Source organism: Leucoraja erinacea, chromosome 19, assembly GCF_028641065.1.
Source record: "Leucoraja erinacea ecotype New England chromosome 19, Leri_hhj_1, whole genome shotgun sequence".
NCBI classification, from domain to species: domain Eukaryota; kingdom Metazoa; phylum Chordata; class Chondrichthyes; order Rajiformes; family Rajidae; genus Leucoraja; species Leucoraja erinaceus.
This window is the reverse complement of record NC_073395.1, coordinates 38244792-38269064: the sequence shown is the minus strand read 5'-3', so window position 1 is coordinate 38269064 and position 24273 is coordinate 38244792. Positions and strand designations below refer to the sequence as shown.

At 43.0% G+C, this 24273-nt stretch overlaps 1 protein-coding gene across 1 annotated transcript in view; it reads right to left on the bottom strand.

Annotated features, from left to right (window-relative positions):
- asz1 (ankyrin repeat, SAM and basic leucine zipper domain containing 1) overlaps positions 1 to 24273 on the bottom strand; it is an 88712-nt gene that overhangs the window by 7493 nt on the left and 56946 nt on the right. Inside the window, exon 10 of the mRNA XM_055650853.1 lies at positions 17736 to 17848. Coding sequence (XP_055506828.1) covers positions 17736 to 17848 — 113 coding nt within the window. The remainder of the gene's footprint in view (positions 1 to 17735; positions 17849 to 24273) is intronic.

Sequence of the window (24273 nt, the reverse complement as noted above, 5' to 3'; positions counted from 1 at the left end):
GGCCTCCAACATGCATTTGAGTTTATTTCACATAGCTTTGATAAAGATAGGAGGGGTATAGGTTCAGCCACACACCATGATCATCAATAGACACCCAAACTGCCATCCAGATTTAACTAAAGCTGCTTTGACTCAGCAAACACAGTTCTCAGCGTGGAAAGCCAAACTGGTGGCTTAGTGGTCTGTACTGATGCCTCACGACTTCAATGGTCAAAGTTCAATCCTGTCCTCAGGTGCCATTTGTTTGGAGTTTTCACATTCTCCGTGTGATTTACGTTAAACGGTATTCCCTTATCATGTATCTGTACACTGTGACTGGCTCGATTGTAATCATGTATTGTCTTTCCACTGGCTAGTTAGCAGACAACAAAAGCTTATCACTGTACGTGTGACAATAAACTAGATTGTTATGGGCTTTCCTTGGGTGCCGTGGTTTCCTCCCTCTTCCCAAAGAGAATTAGGGGAGTTTTGGGCATGAGAGAGAGATTAGATTACAAAGAAATAAGTAGAACAGTCTCTATAAGTCAGCACAGACCCAATGAGCCGAATGACCGCTTTCAATGTCATCAGAAAAACACACATTACACAGACACTACTTTTGGTGTTGACCTTATAGATATACTCTCAGAAAACCAAGGACCAAAGAGAAAGAGACCAAAAGACTACATGGATAGGACAGGTTTGGAAGGATATGGACCAAGCGCAGGCAAGTGGTACTAGGGTACTAGGGACATTGTTGGCCAGTGTGGGCGAGTTGGGACGAAGAGCCCAGTTTCCACACTGTATTAATCTATGACTATGACCAATAAAGTACAAACATATATTACTTCTCTCAATTCTGGGGTTGATATGCACAGGACCACTGCACCATTCTCATTCTGAAAAAAATGTCCTCATTGCCAGTGGATAAATTAGTTAAGCTCCCAGCTGCTGTTAGAGTTAACTATCGTCCATATATTACACATAATAGAAGTATTAAAGTGTCTTAAAGTGGCATTTTAAGTACAAATCACACTTCTAATTTGCATGCAGTTTCAAAGTAGTTTTCTGTTAATGGATTTAGCTTTTCAGCAGGAACACAATCAGTTCAGTTCAAGGTATGATGAAAAGCTAATGTTGCATGCTAACCAATCAACGGGAAGACAATACGTGATTAGAATCGAGCCTTTTACAGTGAATAAGATACATGATAAGGGAATACAATTTGGTGCAAGGTAAAGCCACTAAAGTCCAATCAAAGATAGTCCTAGGATCACCAATGAAGTAGATTCAGCACTGCTCTCTGGTTGTGGTAGGATGATTAATTTGCTTGATAACAGCTGGGAAGAAACTGTCCCTGAATCTGGAGGTGTGCGTTTTCACACTTCTATACCTTTTGCCTGATGGGAGAGGGGAGAAGAGGGAGTGGCCAGGGTGCGACATGTCCTTGCAGAGGCAGCATGAGGTATAAATGGAGTCAATGGAAGGGAGATTGGTTTGTGTGATGGACTGGACTGCATCCTCAATTCGCTACAAAACAGTCCCTATTATCTGCATGGTATATGAAGAGCAAGGCTTCTCAGTTTTCTGAGAGAATACATCAATTGTATGTGAACATTAAATAAACTAAATACTATTAGTTGAAATAGAGAATTGTCTGTTGGTGTCCGAGTTTCATAATGTAAAGTCTGCTCAGCTCTTCAAAAGATAAACGTTTTGACAAATTTTAAGATGGTAGATGTAGGTGGATTAAAACATGACTAAATGTGATGTATTTAGACAGTGACTATTGTTGACTCTTAATGCAGTGATGCTTCACAACATCCTGTTAAGGATTCATGGTCACTAGAGAGAACAGCAGCCCTTCTAGTTGGATCCACTGTTCAGGTGTTAACCGTTTATGTGGGCTGGATTAATATAATGGCATTAAAATTACTTCATCTAATTATTATTTTAGCATCATAATATATGTGGTCAAGATGGCTTTTAGCACAATGGCCTTCATCAGTCAGTAGCTTAAGGTACATTGGCCTTCATATGTCAGAGTACTGAGTAGAGACGGGAGGTTGTTACAATTGTACAAGACATTGGTGAGGCCAGGTTTAGAGTATCGTGTTCAGTTTTTGTCACCCTGTTATAGGAAAGATGTTGTTAAGCTGGAAAGGTGCAGAGAGAATGTATGAGGATGTTGCCAGGACTCCAGGGCTTAAGCTATAGGGAGAGGTTGTGCAGGCTTTATTTCTTGGAGCGCAAGGACATGAAGAGTGATCTTTTAGGTATAAAAGATCAGGAGAGGATTAGGTAGGGTAAATGTAGAGTATTTTCAGAGTAATGGAATCACAAACCAGTGGACATAGGTTCAAGGTGTCCAGTATAAGATTTAATAGGAACCTGAAGGGCAACTTCATTTTGCACAAAGAGTGATGGATAAATGGAAAGAACTGCCAGCGGAGGTAGTAGGAATGAACTGCAGATGCTGGTTTAAATCGAAGATAGACACAAAATGCAGGAGAAGGAACGGGTGATGTTTCGGGTCTAGACCCTTCTTCAGCCAAGTCTGAGGAGGTAGTTGAGGCAGGTACTATCACAACATTTAAAAGATATTTAGACGGGTACGTGGATAGGATCATTTAAGGATATTGGTCAAACATTGGAAGGTGTGATTAGTGTAGATGGATGGTGTGGGGAAAGTTGGCCTGAAGGGCCTCTATCCATGCTACATGACACAATGTCCAGAATATTAAGCTAACTGGCTCAGTGAAAATATACCATTTCTCTTTGAATGTATTGGCATTTTAAACCAACACTTTATCGTTCAAGGTTCAAAGACATTTCTCTAAACAAAGGCAAAACTTCAAACTGCAGGCCTAACAGGTTTTGACAATCAAGTTTCACTCCATGACTTTCTGAAAACATTTTGAAAGGCAAATACAGACAATTATGTACAAGATGAAAAACATGTTTGAAAATAATTGCTTTGAAACCAGTATTATCAGATAATAATATCTACTCATTCTTTCCCAAGGACCTAAAGAAATTGTTATCTCTCTCGGCATGCTACCTCCCAGTCTGCTCCCCTCTAAAATGCAAGCTTGTCATCACCTGACCCAGCCTTCCATGTTCATTTGATCTTGTGTCCTCATTTCATTCCTGTTGAGGGAACTCTTTATCATATGCTTATGAACTTTCCCTTGATTTTCTTAATTTTGAAAAAGAATTTAAAAATCCCACTTAAAATAAACTACGGAGAAAAGGGGATTGTTGGTGTTGTGACAGAAATATGCCGTCTTTGTCTAAATGACAGCAAATTATTTGTGCACAGGAAACAATCTTGGAATTGCCCAGAAAGAAACTGCAGATGCTGGTTTAATCCGAAGATAGACACAAAATGTTGGAGTAACTCAGCGGGTCAGACAGCATCTCTGAAGAGAAGGAACGGATTAGGAATGGATAGCAGTCTTTTGAGGATACATGTAGTCAATTGCACATCAGATTCTTGACCTGACACTGACTGCATACTCCATCAAACCGTTGTGACCCGGAGATTGATTGTTTCCCGTAACTTGAACTACCACTTTTTCACCACGTTGACAGTTTATAATACTCAATCAGCCAGTTGTGAGACAGGGAAACTTCTGATCTGGCAACATTTGTACAGGGTGGAAAGTCAATCAACATTTCATTTCTTTTTCTGCGCTCACAAATGGCAGAGATGAATTAGGTCTTCTATCCAGAGTCCTGTTCCAAAGTAAAACAGCCACTCATAACACACAAAAAAAACTCTCAACATGCAGTTTGTGAAATGTCCATCTATTTTTTAAAGTTACAGCAGATTCTGATGGTTAGCTCTTATAGTTTTCAGTATGTCTCTTACTTATCATATGACCACATATATTGATAAAATATAACTATAGACTGCAACAGTATGCAGGTTTCAGTTCATTCTGGTAAAGTGGTCAGCAGCACTGAACTTTAGATATCTGTCCATAATATACCTACATCACTGCAGAGAATTTCACTGAAATAGTACACATATCTCCAATTTTGTAACTTTTGGATATGAAAAGTTAGATGTAACTTGAGTGAGGACATTTTTGCGCGTGCAAGTATTCTGTAAGTAAGTAATTTTAATTTATATAGTACTTTTAAATCAAATCATGTTGAAGCCAAAGTGCTTTACAGAGAAGAAATCAGATTACCTTACATCCATATAAAATAAAAAAAAATAAAAAAGACACAACACACTATAGAATTTAACATGAACGTCCCCCCACAGCAGAATCTCTTGGTTACATTCTCTTTGTTTTACAAATAATCACACCGTCATTGAGAAACTTGAACAATGCAAAAAATAAACAATTAATCACTGACAAAGCAAATACGTTTTTTCCGATTTATTATCACACCATTGCATATTTTTTATAATGCAAATTATTAAACAACTTTCACACTTAAGGGGTTAATGCCATTCAGATTTTTAATACTTATTTGGCAAACTGTTTTGTAGATTAATCATCCTAATGGTTTGAGGAAAAAGTATCTGGAAAAGCAAACGACAATCCATCACTGCTCAATGATTTAAATGCAATGAGCTAGGTATTCTTTAGTCTGACCAGAACACAATGTTTGCCCACGAGATAACCTGATGCAAATATTCACATAATGCAATAGGCAGCAACAAATGAATCCACAAGAAATTAATCTGCCATTAAAACTGGCTCATTTATACGAATAAGTTAACTTCTGCAGGAAGATTCCAGAGATAATTACCTATAATATCTGAAAAAATATATGAAAGTGTGATTAAGTAAATGTACAGATGTTGCAGATAAATCATCACCATTAATATAAAGGATAGGGTTTACATGGAGAATATTATTCAAGTTAGATTATTTTAGTTTTGCTTTTTGTACACTCATTCTAGTTAAATTCTAGCAGTTGGCTGTGCAATAATGTAATGGCAAACATAAGCAAACTAAACAAATCCAACAGCATTTTACATCTCTGTGGAGCTGGTATTCCAATTTTATTTTGAGAAAATAATTCTGACCACAGTATCTATATGTCATAAACTCATATGCAAAAATATTTTTTTGAGTTTAGTTTAGAGATGCAGCACGGAAACAGACCCTCCTGTACAGCCAGTCCACACTGACCAGTGAACCACACACATTAACACTGTCCTACATACACTAGGGTGAATTCACATTTATACCAAGCCAATTAATCTAAAAAATTGCATGTCTTTGGAGTGTGGGAGGAAACCGAAGATCTTGGAGAAAACCAACACAGGTCACGTGGAGAACGTACAAACTCCATACAGACAGCACCCGTAATCAGGATCGAACCCGGGTATCTGGCGCTGTAAGGCAGCAACTCTACCGCTGCGCCACCGTGCTACCATTTAATTTTTTTTTTCTTTACAAAAGTTTGCCTCGAGCGATGACTTTCAATAGATGGCAGCGAGATAACTGCTCTGCAACTAACGAAACCCTGAGCAGGAATCAGAATCCACGAATATTTTAGCACCAGGTTCCCCACGAACATACAGTGTGCTAAACAGGTGAGAGGCGGCGCAAGTCTGTCCGTACTCCAGGCCAGTAGAAATCGGCACTTCACGTGGTTATCCCAGGACAACCAGCAAGACGCGGTGCTGGTTGGCCTGGGTGTCGTTACATTTTTACGGGATTCTGACTCTTTCAGTACCATTGGTTCCTCAGCCAAGCACATACATGAAATGTCCGAACCTGTGGTTCCTCGCGTACTGAGCAGGATGACTATTACAACAACACATCATCAGTTGGGTAAAACTAACCCGTCTCATGACGGTCTCAACCCAGCGGTCTAATATTATAGATATGTAATTACTACACACGATGTTAGAAGTAAAATTAAAAATTTGTGAGGTCTATTTATTATCACTGTAGTTTATTTGTTTCTGTATGATTTCTTGCCTTTACAATTATTTAAATTCTTATTTGTGAACTGAGCAAATGGTGTGAGTGCATCTTTCAGTCAATTGCCGAGTAAACGTGGCCACCTAGTGGTGGAGTTCAAGTCAAGTCAAGAGAGTTTATTGTCATGTGTGCCAGTTAGGACAATGAAATTCCTGCTTGCTGCAGCACAACAGAATATTGTAGTCATAAATGCAGAACAGGTCAGTGTGTCTATATACCATAGACCATATATACACACATAAATGAACAAATAAAGTGCAATTGGCTGTTATAGTTCAGAGTTTGTTTGAAGTTGTGTTTAATAGTCTGATGGCTGTGGGGAAACTGTTCCTGAACCTGGATGTTGCAGATTTCAGGCTCCTGTACCTTCTACCTGATGGCAGCGGAGAGATGAGTGTGTGGCCAGGATGGTGTTGGTCCTCGATGATGTTGGCAGCCTTTTTGAGGCAGCGCCTGCGATAGATCCCCTCGGTGGTAGGGAGGTCAGAGCCGATGATGGACTGGGTAGTTTTTACAACTTTTTGCAGTATTTTCCGCTCCTGGACGCTCAAGTTGCCGAACCAAGCCACGACGCAACTGGTCAGCATGCTCTCTACTGTGCACCTGTAGAAGTTCGAGAGAGTCCTCCTTGACATACCCACTCTCCGTACTCTTCTCCGGATGTAGAGGTGCTGATGTGCTTTCTTTATAATTGCATCAGTGTGCTGGGACCATGAGAGATCTTCTGAAATAGTACAGATTTAAAGCACAAAACTGCTAGGAATTCTAGACACAAAAAGCTGGAGTAACTCAGTGGGACAGGCAGCATTTCTGGAGAGAAGGAATGGGTGACGTTTAGGGTCAAGACCCTTCTTCAGACTGAAAGTCACGGGAAGGGGAAACAAGAGATATAGGCGATGATGTAGGGAGATACAAAACAATTGAATGAAAGATATGCAAAAAGGTAACAATGATAAAAGAAACAGGCTTTTGTTAGCTGTTTGCTAGGCGAGTATGAAAAGCTGGTGTGACTTGGGTGGGGGAGGAATAGAGAGATGGGGAATGCAGGGGTTACTTGAAGTTAGAGAAATCAAATTCATACCACTGGGTTGTAAGTTGCCCAAGCGAAAAAAGAGATGCTGTTCCTCCAATTTGTGTTTAGAATCACTCTGACAATGGAGGAGGCCCAGGACTGAAAGGTCTGTGTCGGAATGGGTCAAAATGTTTAGCCACCAGGAGATCTGAAATGTCCAGCCGGACTGAGTGAAGGTGTTCAATGAAACGATCGCCCAGTCTACGTTTGATCTCGCCATTGTATAAGAGCTCATATCTTGAACAACGGATACAGTAGATGAGATTGGAGGAGGTGCAAGTGAACCTCTGCTTAACCTGGGCAGAGTCGAGGGAGGCGGTACAGGGATTGGTGTTGCATCTCCTGTGGTTGTAGGGGAAGATACCCAGGGAGGGGGTGGTTTGGGTGGGAAGAGAAGAGTTAACCAGGGTGTTGCGGAGGGAACTGTCCCTGTGGATGGGGCTGGGAAGATGTGACCAGTAGTGAGATCCCGTTGGAGGTGGCGGAAATGTCGGGAGGCTGATGGGGTGAAATGTAGGGACCAGGGGACTCTGTCCATGTTTCAACTGGGGTGAGGGTGTGCAAGGGCGGAGCTGCAGGGTACCAAGGAGACATGAATGAGGGCCTCATCAATGATGGGGGAGGGGAACCCCCATTCCATAAAGAATGAGGACATCTCAAATGTCCTGGTATGGAACACCTCATCTTGGGCGCAGATGCGGCATAGATGGAGGCACTGGGAGTCGGGGATAGAATCTTTGCAGGATGCTGGGTGGTAAGAACTAAGAGAAAGTTGTGGGAGTCAGTGGGTTTGTAATCTAGATTGAACAATCAGACATTCCTATACTGGCCATTCAGTACATTGAACTTATGCTTATACACTTTCTATTCTCTTTCTCTATTTGGTATTTATCTATTAACATTTTTATTCAATGATTATGGGAAACAGTTCCATATATGCAGACGTTCCTTTTAATGCCCATATTGAATTTGTGCGTTTTGTAAAGTCATTCACTGACCACGTGTCAGCCTGGTTCAAACTCGTTTCTCCGACACCGGCTCCATTTGTGGGCTAGTCCATCACCTCAGAAGCTGTTTGAACTCCTCTTTAACTCTTCCTCTCAGCAGAAAGAAGCAGATTTAAGAGACCTCTTTAAAGAAGTGCAGAGAGGAGGAGAGTAAAGCAAGTGTTAAATATGATGACCATGTATCGTTACATGCAGTACAATGAAATGTATTACATGCATACCAATACTTCTGAGTACTGTTTTAAAGAGCTGTCACCTTTTACCACTTGTTATTACAGGGGTCTTCACAGATGAGGGTGACACTATAGGTGTTTCTCAAAACAAAACTCTGATCTATTGATATGTATGTAGAAGTGCCTTCTTTCGGTAAATCAAATGTATCGATGCCCTTTTTTACATTATTGTGATGGGAGCAAACAGGAAATCAGAGGTACACAAAAATGCTGGAGAAACTCAGCGGGTGCAGCAGCATCTATGGAGCGAAGGAAATAGGCAACGTTTCAGGCCTAAACCCTTCTAAATCAGAGACAGAGGTTGGGTGCATTGGGCTGGAACAGGTTGAGTTCAGGAATGATTGGAGCTTCTTGGAATGTGGGAGCTGGATTGGAACATCACAGTAAACCAAGGGGCACAGCCAATAAGTAGTCCAGTCACCACCAGAGAATTGCGAATGGTATGTTAGCTTTCATTGCAAAAGGATTCGAGTATAGGAGCAGGGAGGTTCTACTGCAGTTGTACAGGGTCTTGGTGAGACCACACCTGGAGTATTGCGTACAGTTTTGGTCTCCAAATCTGAGGAAGGACATTATTGCCATAGAGGGAATGCAGAGTGCAGAGACGGTTCACCAGACTGATTCCTGGGATGTCAGGACTGTCTTATGAAGAAAGACTGGATAGACTTGGTTTATACTCTCTAGAATTTAGGAGATTGAGAGGGGATCTTATAGAAACTTACAAAATTCTTAAGGGGTTGGACAGGCTAGATGCAGGAAGATTGTTCCCGATGTTAGGGAAGTCCAGGACAAGGGGTCACAGCTTAAGGATAAGGGGGAAATCCTTTAAAACCGAGATGAGAAGAACTTTTTTTCACACAGAGAGTGGTGAATCTCTGGAACTGTCTGCCAGAGAGGGTAGTTGAGGCCAGTTCATTGGCTATATTTAAGAGGGAGTTAGATGTGGCCCTTGTGGCTAAGGGGATCAGGGGGTATGGAGAGAAGGCAGGTACGGGATACTGAGTTGGATGATCAGCCATGATCATATTGAATGGCGGTGCAGGCTCGAAGGGCCGAATGGCCTACTCCTGCACCTAATTTCTATGTTTCTATGAATTGTGCCCAGCGGAATGGATTTGATAATGATAATGCCTGGATTTCACTTAACTGTGTATATAATGGGATTTTGCAGAAATACCTGCCTTTTGGATCATTTCAGTTTTTGAACAGCTGGATTTTGGACGTCTAATCACTATTATTCAGCAACTGGAGCTTTGTTCGTCAAAATGTGCACTTACAGCCGCCAGTGAAAACAGAGCATGACTTTCTATAACTTCTGTCTGATCAAATCCCATATGTAAGATTGCACAAGAATAGACCTGAATGAGACGCTGCAGAATGATTACATCCATGATACCACAACAAGGTGCCACACAGTCTGTTAAAAAGGAAGGGGTGAATAAATGGGGATGGCACAGAAAAAATCTAATGGAAATATCAATATTACTTAGAAAATAGGTGCAGGAGGAAGCCATTTGGCCCTTCGAGCCAGCACCGCCATTCATTGTGCTCATGGCTGATCCACTATCAGTAACCTGTGCCTGCCTTCTCCCCATATCCCTTGACTCCACTAGCCCCTAGAGCTCTATCTAACTCTCTTTTAAATTCATCCAGTGAATTGGCCTCCATTGCCCTCTGTGGCTGAGAATTCCACAAATTCACAACTCTCTGGCTGGAAATGTTGTTTTCTCATCTCAGTTTTGAACGGCCTGCCCTTTATTCTTAGATTGTGGCCCCCTGGTTCTGGACCCCCAACATTAGGAACATTTTTCCTGCATCTAGCTTGTCCAGTCATTTTATAATTTTATAAATATTTATGATACAGTTGTTCGTTGCATAATTTTCTAATAAATTATTCAGAAAATAATTTATCTGGTTTATGAAAAACAAATGTTTTTGAGCAGCAATCATACGGATGTTAAATGAATATTTTTTTCTTAGATTGACTCACTTTAGCAAATCATCAACAAACCACAATCAGCACAAATTGACTGCAAGACATTCTCCTCGATAACCATCAGCACAGAGACACCTCAAGGCTGTGTGCTCAGTCCCCTGCTCTACTTACACAATACCCATACTGTGTAAACCCACACAATTCTAACTCCTTCTTTAAATTTGCCACCACATCACCACTGTTGGTTGAATTACGGGTGATGAAAAGTCAAGAGTATAGGAGGGAGATTGAATGGTGCCAGAACAACCTAGGTCACAATGTCGGTAAGACCAAGGAGCTGATTGTTGACTTCAAAAGAGGAAGGCCTAGGAGCCACTATCTGCTCCATCGATAGATCGGTGGTGGAGAGATTCAACAACTACAAGTTCCTGAACGTGTATATCTCTGAAGATCTGTCCTTGACCCAGCACAATGATACAATCACAAAGAAAGCCCATCAACGTCTCTACTTCCTTAGAAGATTCGGTATGCCGATGAATATTCTCTTCAACTTTTACAGGTATATAGTAGAAACACATTGACTGGTTTCATCGTGGCCTGATTTGGCAACTCAAACGCCCAGGAATGAAGGAGATAACAAAAGTGGTGGACACTCCAGTGGACACTTCACCAGTACTGATCACCCCACCATCCAAGGGATCTACAGGATCTCCTGCTGTTGGGAAGAAGGTATAGGTATCTGAAAACCGTGACCTCCAGGTTCAGAGACAGCACCTTCTGATCGGCCGCGGAGGTCCCGATGAGGTTGAAATCAGCCGCCTCACTCAGCCTAGGCCCCACATTTCCCGGGGGTATTTCATAATTTCGTCTGAATTAAAGGAGGTGCCGGAACACCAGTTGTAGGTATGTTACAAAACCTACCTGAATCGTCATTAGGAATCTGCCCTCAGCCAGGCCCGCGATTTTGGCGCTGTTTGGAGGGGGCGGGTTTAAAACGCGATTTTTACTAGGCTGTACTAATCACACATGTTCAGCCTAGTAAATCATTAACGAAAAATCGCTGCAAGACCCGGTCGCAAAAGGTATTATTAGTTTTATAGGCCTCGATAATATAGTTCTAATAGTTTTAAAATTACTGTTTCATCTCGCAACCTCTCGCAGCCCCAGGGTTTTATAGAGCAAACAATTAAAGGTATGTACCTTATTTTTACATTAAATGGGGCATATATATAACCCTATATATCAAATTATCTATAACGAATAGCTCATTTTGGGCTTTTTATATCCCGCAGTATTTTTCTCGGCACTTGAGGGCACTAATCCAGCGCTATGTCAACGTTCTAAACCGGCGCGTTCCACATGAACCCACTAGAAAGCCGATTTAAATGGGCATTTATTTACAGCAATTGAACACTAAATTCCTTCCATTTGGCCTATAAATTAATGTAAATTAGATATAAAAATCATGTTATATTGTGAATTATTTGTGAATAATCTTTGGACACTTAGGCTATTTAAAAATGTTAATCTTTCCTTAAGAAATGGGCGTTTGATTATCCAAGATCACAGCTTTTTTGTAATGTCCATTGAAAATCAATAGGGAACAAGATGCTAATTTCCGAGTATGAAAATGGTCATAACTTTTTTAATACTTGAGATATGAAAGTGAATTTGGTGTCAAATTAAACTTATTGTTATGCTTTATCTGATGGGATAAATTGCAGACTTGATTTTTTAAATCTCAAAATTTTGTAACATTGCTACCAGTTGCCGGAAAATCGGTGGTGGACCTGTAACATATTAGAGCAAGCTACTGACATAGAGCAATGTGAAAATTGACATTTGTGCATCAACCTGCCAGAATAAAGCCCCTCTGAAAAGCCTACAATGTCACAAATGAACAGATTATGACTTTCTATCTCTGGACAATCATTTCAGATGGATATGTCAGTAGATGGAAATCCAGATCTTACTCGAGAAATGTATAAAACACCTCCCAGAAAGAAGCTTCAAGTTTAGCAAGAAGTGCGCCTAACCATTCCCCCTGGAACACATCAACATTCAGTCCCATGCTTTAGTGTGTGTGATGTACTTAGCAACTTGTACACCAACTCCAGCTGGATTTGTTTGGACTGTTTTATTCCAACACCTAGTTTAACGTTAGAAAGGTCAGAGTTTGTTAATACAGTTTGCATTTAAAATTCATGTAAAATGATTTTACCTGCTTTAACAGTTCAGGGTTAGTTTTGCTATAATCTTCTTTGTAACTGTTATTGAATATAGAGGATAATTGATAGTTAAGAAATCTGAACATCAACTTCCTTTGGAACACTTCCAGCAAACAAAATACTGGATTTCAAGCACACATTACAGGCAAAAATGTAACTAATTGGGTATTATACCTACAATTTACTCTACAAATAATTACAAAAAATTAACCTAGCAAAATGTTTTCATTGAAAACATTAATTTCAGAAGCATTTGTCAAAGGTGAGGAGGTGGTATAGACGCTCACATTGGATTAATTACATCACAGCTTATTTTGGGAGACAGGATAATAGTCGAGCTCATTCCTTCTGTCATCCATAACCTAAATCCAAACTTTTTGACAATTTCAAGGATGGTCTGTAAAACAAGGCATATTTGCAGAGGCAAAGGGAATTAAGGGTTTCAACGCCTGTCTGCTTACTGCAAGGTCTTCCATGGCACATAATTAATTGTAATATGTGCTTGACGAACATCAATAATGTGAACATTCTGTGAACTACATCTATTCTCTGACAACAATCTGTGACTGATAAATGACTGGGCTGTTTTGAGATCTCTTAAGGATGTAATGTGAATGGAGACAAAAGGTTTCTATTGAAAAGTAACTGCATGGTGTGCAAACAAAATTCTTGACTTAAAATAAATGAATACCTAATATTAAATTTGTAATATTTAGGAAACCAAATACTTTAAATCAGATCAAATTCTTCAGCACTTTCTGCCTTAAAATATTGAAGGGTCCAATGGGGAGAAACTTCCAAAAGCATATTGCTTTGGTTCTGCTTCCAATCTTCAATAGATTCTCATCATTGCATTGGGGGGGGGGGGGAGAGAAGGAGAGAGAAAGGGAGAGAAGGGGGGGGGGGGGGGGGGGGGGGGGGGGGGGGAAGGAGTGAGTGGAGACACTTTTAAGAAGTTTAATAAAGTTTAGCGGGCATTTTACCTACCGGTAGGTCTTCCTTGGTCCTGAAAACTCCAATGAGCCAATCAAAATGCCCGGTCAGCGAAGGAGATTGCCTACGGCTGCCCTTGACTGCCTGTAAGTAAATAGCGACCCCACTCCACTGCACTACAAGTGAAAATAAATTTTCCAATATCCTGAAAAATCTTCCATAACCTAGCTGAGGCCGCGAGTACTTTGGTGCCTTCCCACACAGTGGGGAACTTTGATTCTGCTGTGTGGGGATGTTTTGTGTTAAATTCTATAGTGTGTTGAGTCCTGTTTATTTTTATTGTATGGCTGTATGGGAATTCATTTCACTGTGCCATCTGGTACATGTGACAATTAAATCTATCTTGAATCTTGAGTAGGCGGGAACTTCCCTCGAGCATGAAGGAGAGTTCCAGCCACCTCATAGGACCTCCTTGGGCCTCGTGTTGACCATGCTGCGAGTTTGAGTCCAGGGCAAACTCGTCTAAACTCGCAGATTAGGTCGCCCAAGTGGGACAGGCCCTTTAGAACTATATGCACTTTGCAATTAAAACGAGTCACTTTATATATTGTTAATATTCATGTTGGTCTGCAACATCAAAGTGCTTTGTACAGAAAATCTTTGCAATTGTTTTTAAATAAATACTGCTAAAAATGTATTTGTAAAACCTCATTTCAATTAATATAGAGCCTAAGAACAATCACATTATGTAGTCAAGAGAAGATCAGAGAATAAAAGCACATGGAAGTTCAGGTCCAGGAGATGATAGGTAATTGTCATTTAAAAGGCCTGCAAATTAAACAGTGTTCTAGTAAACCAGAACCCAGCAGGAAAAGTGGTTCAAGAATGAAAAATAAAACTATGTCTTTCATATCCCTAGACTTTGCATTATCCTTTATTCAAAAGTGTTATCTCCGCAGATTCTAATTTTCCTTTTTGCCAAGGAATAGTTAGGCGATAACTCACTGGTAAAAACAAAAAGTATGATCTGCTGCCATTTAAAAAATATTAATGGAAAATGTTGGATTGTTGCAAATAATACTCTCCATATTATTCGCTGCACTAAATAAATGTATAGAATCATGCTCTTGGACGTCTCAAAGTCTTTCTCAGATGTTGAATTACTTTTAATTCAAGATAACCTTCAATATAATGGACCATGCGGGGGGGAAGAAGGGAGACAGTGTCCATTATTGACGACTGTCCGCTATAGCCGAGTAAGGGGTAAGCGGAGCCCTGCAAGAGAAGATCCCGCGAGGAGCTGTACAGAAACGACCCAGGTAGCTGCCGCCAACAACTGGCAGCGGATGAGCACAAGGATGGTCCAAGCGGCCGGTGGCCACCAAGAACGAGGACGGACCTGGCGGCCGACGAGAGCAAAGGCCAGGTGGGTCTCCCACGGCCACGTGCCGTGGCAGGCCTGGCTCACTGCTGCGAAGATGGGCCCGGCGGGCCGCTGCCTATAGGGGGAAGTTCGGAAGCCCTGAAGATGGAGAGTCGAGGGAGGAGCTGTTGGCGACTACGGACATGAGGGGTGGGCCGGTAGGAGTGGTACCGGGGTATTGCCTCCAGCTCCTTCAAGGTCGGATGCAGGAGGCGCCCCTGTGACACAAAAACCATCGGGTGAGGAGAAAGATGTCAGGTCACAGGCGTGCAGCAGCCTGGAGTTACTTGGCTCCTGTACTTCTCGCATGTGGATCAGACTTAAGACATTGGACATTTTCTTTGTAAACAATGTCAAAATATGGCGACTGCACTTGTGGGTGTGCAAAAGAATTTCACTATACTTTGCATACGTGACAATAAAACCCAATGATGAATTTCATTGACTATGTACAGTATAGGACAAACATCCAAGAAACATACACTAAGCATGACACACAATAAACAGAAGACACAAAATACATAACACATTGTAAATAAATAAAAAGTGAACATAAAAGTGAACATACTGTAATTACATGCAAACTTCAAACAAAGTGCACCCAAGATCAGCATTGAACCAGAGTGTCTGGAGCTAAAATGGAGATGCAAGGAACTGCAGGTACTGACTCAGTATCTAAAATAGATACTGAAAGCATGATAATAAAGCCAATGATTTGGAAAGAGGTTCATATAAATGCACATAATCTTCTATACTATTACTAAAACTCTCATCTTGTCCTCTTCCGGTTTGCGTTGTTTTTAGATTTGTGCAAAAACGGTACCCTATATCGCTAGGATTTTTCACTACCTTACTCACCGTTCTTCTCTGCTCCAAGCGCACCAAGTTTTGTTCCGATCGGTGGAAGATTACAAATGTTATGAACGTTTACAAAATCGTGATCAGCAGATTGGTCTTCTCGCCTGTCAATCACCATGAAGGTAACGCCCCTTCCGGTACCTGCTGTTAATCACTGGGCGGGGTGAGGAGAATAAAGCCCCGGAGGCAGGGCTGAGTCCGCAAGCCGTGCTGATTGAGTCCGCGAGCCGTGCGGAGGAGAACGACCAGCGCCCGCTGTGAGTCCCCATCGCTGCCCCAACCTCTTCCCCTCTGGTCCCCCTCGCTGTCTCCTGCCCCCTACCCCGTAATACCGTGCATTCCCGCACGGCTCTTCCCCCGTCTTTTCTCCGAGCTCTCTCGCCCCCTGCCCACACCCCTCCCTCCCTCACACGCCTCCCTTCCACACACCCCTCACAACCCTACCCCTGCCCACACACACCCCGAGCAATCTCCCCCCCTGCGTCTTTACTGCAGCTGCGGGAGGCTCTGGATGAGCTGGCCCGACCCAGCCCGACCAAGCCCAACCAGTGCAGTCAGTGATGGCGCCGATGTTGCCAAACCGAAAGTGGAGACTCCTGGCGGAGAACGACCAGCGAAGTGACCAGCGCCCGCTGTGAGTCCCCATCGCATCCCCAGCCCCTTCCCCTCTGGTCCCCCACGCTGGCTCCAGCCCCCCATCCCCGTAATACCTCACTCACCCCCATGGCTCTTCCCCCGTCTTTCTCCAAGCTCTCTCCCAACGGGTCCCACTTAGTCTAGTTCTTTATAAATTAGTGGTGATGTTGTTGCCCATTGCTGCCACCTAGAGGTCACTCCGTCCTCTATGCTCAAAATCTGTTAGAAAGAGTTTTGTAATAAGAGACTGTATACACTATACAGCTATTACTTGCCATCAAAACAATGCTCTACTTGGATACAGTTAAAACCCAACATGATCATGGGCAATCTGATTTGACTCGAGTCTGAGAACATCAAGAATGAAGAGTGTTTAATTGTCATATGCACCAGGAACAGATCAATTAAATATTAAATACTAAAATAAATATTCCCCACCTAACACAGAATTATCATGGCCTCACACCGATTATATCACTCTCTAGAATCCTATCCCAGGCATAGAACATGTACCCATTTGACCTGACGGTACAGGCATTCATACGTACTGAAAATTTAAAATATTGTCACCAGGCAAAACACTTTGCAAGGTCCTTTTTCCCTTCCTAATCAGTGTAGACACATCTTGGGCACCTTCTAAGCCTGTCTCATGTTTTCTGTTCTCTCTTCCCATTATCTTTTCCCAACTTCCGTCTGATACTAACACACCAAAGGCAATCCTTTACCCTAAGAGAAGGTATTCCATTGTACCTGTGAGGTGGCAGAATACTCTGAACCATACCACAAGGCACATGATCAGCCCAGCCTGACTCTATTTGATCCCAACTATATCACTTGGTTCAATTGGGGCCATGGCTCCAACTCAAATGTCTTATCAACAGAAATCTCTTTTTTTGTGGTGCTGTGCAAAATCTGTTTGTTTACACTGAAAAATCACCATTTTATCTTTAATATCAAGATAGAAATCTGGCCTTGATGGCTTGTGTTGAACATAGAACCACATTTTAGAAGTCTGCAATAAGAATGCTGCATTCTGCATGTTCAGTGAGGGAGACTAGAGGACAATTATCTCTCAAAGTGTGGCGTGGTCCCAATGTTGCACCATCTTACTTTAAAGCCATTTCAAGCCATTTGCCAAGGCTCTGTTCGCAAGGAATACTAATTCCAAGAATTTTGTAAATCAGAATATCTCCCGAAATGGCACATTGTTAAAATAAAGATTTAGAGATTCGTCGTCAAATGAGTGAAAATTTCAAGTTGGCTCCAAAATTTAAATAAAGTTGAATTTTCTTACACTTTTTCCACCGCCACTTTGAGCACCTGATTTACCTGCTTAACGAGTCTGAAGAAGGGTCTTGACCCGAAATGTCACCTATTCCTTCACTCCATAGATGCTGCCTCACCCGCTGAGTTTCTTCAGCTTTACAAAATTCTACCTGCTTAAAGAGGTTGGTCCTTTTTATTTTCCATTACCTGCGATCAAAACTGTTCAGAGTTGGCAATTGGGCAACTTGTATGTCCTCTGGTTGCATTTCACAGACTGCATCCAAAATCTTCTGTTGGTCATTCGGATCAATGATTCCAATCTAGGTAAAAATCAACAGTTACAATTTATGTCCAGGAAAAAACTATCCGCGTTGTCATCATTTTCTACTAATTGAACCTCAGCGCTCAGTAGCAAAGGCTTCAATTTGTGCTCATTCATTCTTGTAATTAGAGATTTTACTTTAGAGATACAGCGCAGAAACAGGCTCTGGGACACACCAGGGACATTTACAATTATACCCAGAGTCAAGAGTGTTTTATTGTCATGTGTCCCAGATAAAAAAATGAAATTCTTACTTGTTGCAGCACAACAGAATATGTAATCATAATAAATATAACAAAAAATGAACAAAAAACAATAACAGTGCAATAATAATAATAATAATAATAAGTCTATTGTAGTGCATAGCTTATGAGGTTGTAGTGTTTAATAGCCTGATGGCTGTAGGGAAGAAGCTGTTCCTGAACTTGGACGTTACAGTTCTCAGGCTCCTGTACCTTCTTCCCGATGGCAGTGGTGAGATGAGTGTGTGGACAGGATGGTGTGGGTCTCTGATGATTTTGGCTGGCTTTTTGAGGCAGCGACTACGATAGATCCCTTCGATGGTAGGGAGGTCAGGGCCGATGATGGACTGGGCAGTGTTTACAACTTTTTATGCTCTTTTCCGCTCCTGGACGTTCAAGTTGCCGAACCAGGCCATGATGCAACCGGTCAGTATGCTCTCTACTGTGCACCTGTAGAAGTTCAAGAGAATCCTCTCTGACATACCGAATCTCCGTAATCTTCTCAGAAAATAGAGGCGCAGATGTGCTTTCTTTATGATTGCATCAGTGTGCTGGGCCAATTAACCTACAAATCTGCACGTCTTTGGAATGTGGGAAGAATCCGGAGATCCTGGAGAAAACCCAGGCGGTTACAAGGCAAATGTACAAGCTCCGTACAGACAGCCCCCATAGTCAGGATTGAACCCGGGACTCTGGAGCTGTAAAGCTCTACCGCTGTGCCACCGTGCTGCCCTACTATCATTTAGAAAACATATCCTGATTTTTATTGTCCTCTGTCTATCCCAGTGGTTCCCAACGTGGGGCGTACACCCCACAGGGGGGCAATTTGATTTTTAAGGGGGGCATTTGAGCGCGACTGAGGAGGTCTGGGTCCAAATTTTTGATTTTTATTTTTTAGGATTTTCCATCAGGTAAACATATGTAGTTTATGTTTCAGATGTTATTTTGGGTAAATAATTTTTTTTGGGTAAAAAAGGACTTTGTTGTGTAGTTATTACATAATCACCGCGCCATCGCTCTTCATGCACGTCGCACGAAGCGCGCGAGGTCATGGGAGTTCACTTTTTAAATGATAAGAATTATATATCACCACATGGGGGGGGGGGCATCAGGATTTTAGAGGTGATTAGGTGGTGCATGGCCAAAAAAAGGTTGGGAACCACTGGTCTATCCTTTTCTCCTGCAGTGTGTATTCACAGGGGATCTTTCTGATGATGTTGATCTCTACTTGGGCTCTTTCTCCCTAAACCCAACATCACTGTTGTCCTACCTTCTGTTTCTTTCCCCTCTACCCATAGTCAAGCCAATCTCTCCAATGTTAACATCATCGTGGTTGCAACACACCATAAATATAACCATTACTCCATATAAGCTGTACACAACCACAACAACTTGCCAAGAGCTCTCCAACAGTATTGCTCACCAACTCCCCCACCTGGAAGCAGTGCATGGATTCAGCACCCCTTGCAGTTATCTGACTAGCCTGAAACAACAGTGCCCTCCAGAATGTTTGGGGGAAAGACCCGTCATTTATTTATTTGCCTCTGTACTCCATAATTTGAGATTTGTTATAGAAAAAAAATCACATGTGGTTAAGGTGCACATTGTCAGACTTTAATGAAGGCCATTTTTATACATTTTGGTTTCACCATGTAGAAATTATAGCAGTGTTTATACATAGTCCCCCCATTTTAGGGCACCATAGTGTTTGGGACACAGCAATGTCATGTAAATGAAAGTAGTCATGCTTAGTATTGTGTTGCATATCCCTTGCATGCAATGACTGCTTGAAGTCTGTGATTCATGGACATCACCAGTTGCTGGGTGTCTTCTCTGGTGATGCTCTGCCAGGCCTGTATTGTAGCCATCTTTAGCTTTTGCTTGTTTTGGGGGCTAGTCCCCTTCAGTGTATAAAAGACATGCTCAATTGGGTTCAGATCGGGTGATTGACGGCCACTCAAGAATTGACCATTTTTTAGCTTTGAAAAACTCTTTGTTGCTTTAGCAGTATGTTTAGGATCATTGTCTTGCTGTAGAATGAACTGCCGGCCAATGGGTTTTGAGGCATTTGTTTGAACTTGAGCAGATAGGATGTGTCTATACACTTCAGAATTCATTATGAATACCATCAGCAGTTGTATCATCAATGAAGATAAGTGAGCCAGTACCTTCAGCAGCCATATGTGCCCAGGCCATAACACCCCCACCACTGTGTTTCACAGATGAAGTGTTATGCTTTGGATCTTGGGCAGTTCCTTCTCTCCTCCATACTTTGCTCTTGCCATCACTCTGATATAAGTTAATCTTCGTCTCATCTGTCCACAAGACCTTTTTCCAGAACTGTTGTTGCTCTTTTAAGTACGTTGTGGCAAACTGTAACCTGGCCATCCTATTTTTGCAGCTAACCAGTGGTTTGCATCTTGCAGTGTAGCCTCTGTATTTCTGTTCATGAAGTCTTCTGCGGACAGTGGCCATTGACAAATCCACACCCGACTCCTGAAGTGTGTTTCTGATCTGTCGGACTGGTGTTTGGGGATTTATTTTATTATAGAGAGAATTCTTCTGCCATCAGCTGTGGAGGTCTTCCTTGGCCTGCCAGCCCCTTTGTGATTAGTAAGCTCACCAGTGCTCTCTTTCTTCTTAATGATGTCCCAAACAGTTGATTTTGGTAAGCCTCAGGTTTGGCTGATGTCTCTAACAGTTTTATTCTTGTTTGTCAGTCTCATAATGGCTTCTTTGACTTTCATTGGCATAACTTTGGTCCTCATGTTGATAAACAGCAATAAAAGTTTCCAAAGGTGATGGAAAGACTGGAGGAAAGACTAAGTGCTGAGAGCTCTCTAAAGGGTCTGTCCCACGAGCAGGGCCGGATTTACATATAAGCTAGACAAGCTTAAGCTTAGGGCCTCGAGGTCTAGGGGGGGCCTACTCACATCGATGCCCATCCACCCACCGGGACTTCCTACTCTTTGCCCGCTGACCTGGACTCCACTCCCCTGCCCTCCAGCAGCCCACAGCATTCGCCTTACCTGCAGCCTGGACTCAGCACTGGACCTGAAATTTCCACGCTGCAGATTCCCACTCCCCTGGGTTTGACTGCGCTGGGTCCTAGTGCTAGCCCCCCCCCCCCCCCCCCAACCCTGGTAATCTCAGTGGCTGTTCCACTGGGTCTTCCCCATTCCGCTCAAACCATGTGATCCCAGCTCTTCCCCACCCACACTACAGTCTTCATACCCCCCTACCACCCACCACTCCACCCGCCAGCCTTGGCCTCAGTCCATTCACCTGCCTTCCTCCGGCCCCAACCCCCATCCCTGCCGTGTGTTCACCATCCCCCCTGACCTACCCCTCTCAGATACAGAACGGTCTGTCCTCAGCAGAGGCCTCACCTTTGTCCCCCTCCGTCCACACCTCAATGATTTCCGCACCCGCCGCCATTTGGAGCTCTTCTTCAGTCGCCTCCGCCTCACACTGTTCTTCCATGGGAAGGAGTCCTCGCCCCTCATTGATAATCCCTTTTCCCATCTCCAACGGTCCCCCTCCTCTTGGACCCCCCCTCATGGCCATTGGTACAATTAAATTTGGGGGTCACCATCCGACATCGGAACGGGAGAACATTCTCAGCGGCTTGGACTTCCGAATCGGCCACTTCCTACTGGAGGCCGCGGCTCCCGAAGTCCACAGGCTGAGCTGGGTGGAGATTCACGCTGGCGGACCTCGGCAAAGGGTACCCAGGGCTCTGCGATATTAAAATCAACGCGGCCCGAGGCTGGGAGCTCCGCAAACCACAGCTCCATGATGTTGAAGCAGCAGGCCCAACACCCCAGAGCTTCAAACGGCGATCCAGGTAAGGCATCGCCTGCTCCGCAGTGAATCCAATATGTATTTTAAAACCAACTGTTTAATGACAACATACAGTAGGATCTAAAAGTGCCACACTGACACTGTCAGGTAGTCATGGTCCTCTTGTCGTGGGGGTGGGGGATTGGGAGGTGGGGGCCTCACAAGTGAAATAGCTTAGGGCCTCTCTTCATCTAAATCCGGCCCTGCCCACGAGCCCTGCCCACGAGCATGCGACTGCATGCGGCAAGCGCGACCAAACCAGAAGCGGGTGCTGCGCGGAGGTCGAGTGAGTGACATAAAGTTCGAGCAAAGTCCGCGGAAGTTCGCGCGTGACGTACGGCGTCGAGACAGTGCGTACGGCGTCGAGGCGGCTGCGGAATTTTTGAACACGGTCAGTTTTTCGAAGCCCCGTGCGATGTTGGGACCAGCTCCGCACAACTCCATACGGCTCCGGCAATCGAAGCGTGACCGGCCCCGCGAGGCCATACGGCTCAAGCGACCACGTTAGGTGGAGTTTGCCGCATGGAGCCGCATGCTTGTAGGACAAGCCCTTTAGGTCGCGCTTGCCCCATGGAGTCGCATGCTCGTGGGACAGGCCCTTTATACCTGCATTAAGGAGGCAATTAAACACACCTGAGCAATTACAAACACCTGTGATGCCATGTGTCCCAAACATTATGGTGCCCTGAAATAATTTACTGATTGTATGCCTCCTTGTCACATTCCCCTCAGCTAACAATGAACTATTCTACACTTCCTTAGCATTGTCCGCTTTGATCTGTGTTTTTATACCTTACACACACTTCCATATCTCTATGTCTCCCTCTCCCGACTCTCAGTTTGAAAAAGGACCTAAACCTCACCCATTCTTTCTCTCCAGAGATGCTGCCTGGCCCGCTGAATTACTCCAGCAATTTGTGTCTCTCTTCGGCATAAACCACCATCTGCAGTTCCTTCCTACACATTGACACCAGATCTTATTTATATGAAAACATTATACAGAGTACTGGTCCAACCTGTATCCTACAAAATGGTCACCTGTTGGGTCATTGGTATGATCAAAGTGTTGGTTTTATACTGACTCATTATGTCTTCTGTTCTAAACTATGCTCGTTCTGCGGAGATTTATTCAAATGCACAAGAGCTTTGAGACTTTCCAACTAAGTCTGTTTGTTCATTTGACAAAATAGTTTTGTTTTTGGCAAATCCATTTAGAAACTTTGAACTGCTGAACTTCTGCCCATCCATCACAAAAATATTTCTATGAAACCGATTCGCTCACAATCCCTATCACCTCATCCTTTTCTACTTTATGGAGAAAAACCCTAATTTTTCTTCCAGGTCACCTACCCAGAGTGGATCCCAAACTTGCTCCTTAATGTCAAGTTCTGCAGCTTTCAACATACTTTCTGCACAATGTTTTGTTTAACTGTCAAAGTCAAGTTATGAGCAGACCATGTCAGGCAGGTTCAAGACCTACTCTAAAAAACCCTCCTCTCTTTCAACAGAACAATAAAACCCCTTAGATTCCTTACTCTTTTGCCAATTCTTTCCTTGACCTTTCCTTTCTCATCAAGTGGGCAGCACGGCGGCGTAGCGGTATAGTTGCTGCCTTACAGCGTTTACAGCTCCAGAGACCCGGGTTCGATCCCGACTACGGGTGCTGTCTGTAAGGAGTTTGGACGTTCTCCCCGTGATGGTGTGGGTTTTCGCCGGGTTCTCCGGTTTCCTCCCACACTAAAGACGTACAGGTTTGTAGGTTTATCGGCTTTGTATAAGTGTAAATCGTCCCTAATGTGTGTAGGATAGTGTTAATGTGGCACAGACTTGGAGTGCCGAAGGCTGTTTCCGTGCTGTATCTCTAAAAGAAACTAACACTAAAGTACGAGGTGCTCATTATTTGTCATCAGAATTAGGACCATCTTTCCAGCTACTTTTCTTCCTTCTCTGCCTTCCAAGATAAAGCTAACCCAGCCTCTCTCTGCCTATAGTCTGCTCACAGCTCTTTCAAATATGTAGCCATGTCCTTTCAACTTCACCTCGCTGTGACCACTTGTCAGTAAACAGCTGATGACCAAGCATCTTTCCCGATCCTTGCTTTAACTCACTTGCAATTGGCTCCCTCTCATTTGACACTGTTGTATTTCTTTACCTCTGTTGTGATAGGGAATGAAATAGTAAATTAGAGAAGCATCTGAACAGGTCTCAATTTCAGGGACAAAGTAAAGTCACGTATCACTCTCATTACTTATTATAGGTGAGGCTAGATGAAGGGTCAGTTCAAGGAGTTAATGGGAAAAAGCGTGAGGGTCAGTCATTTGGATAATCCTGGAGTAAT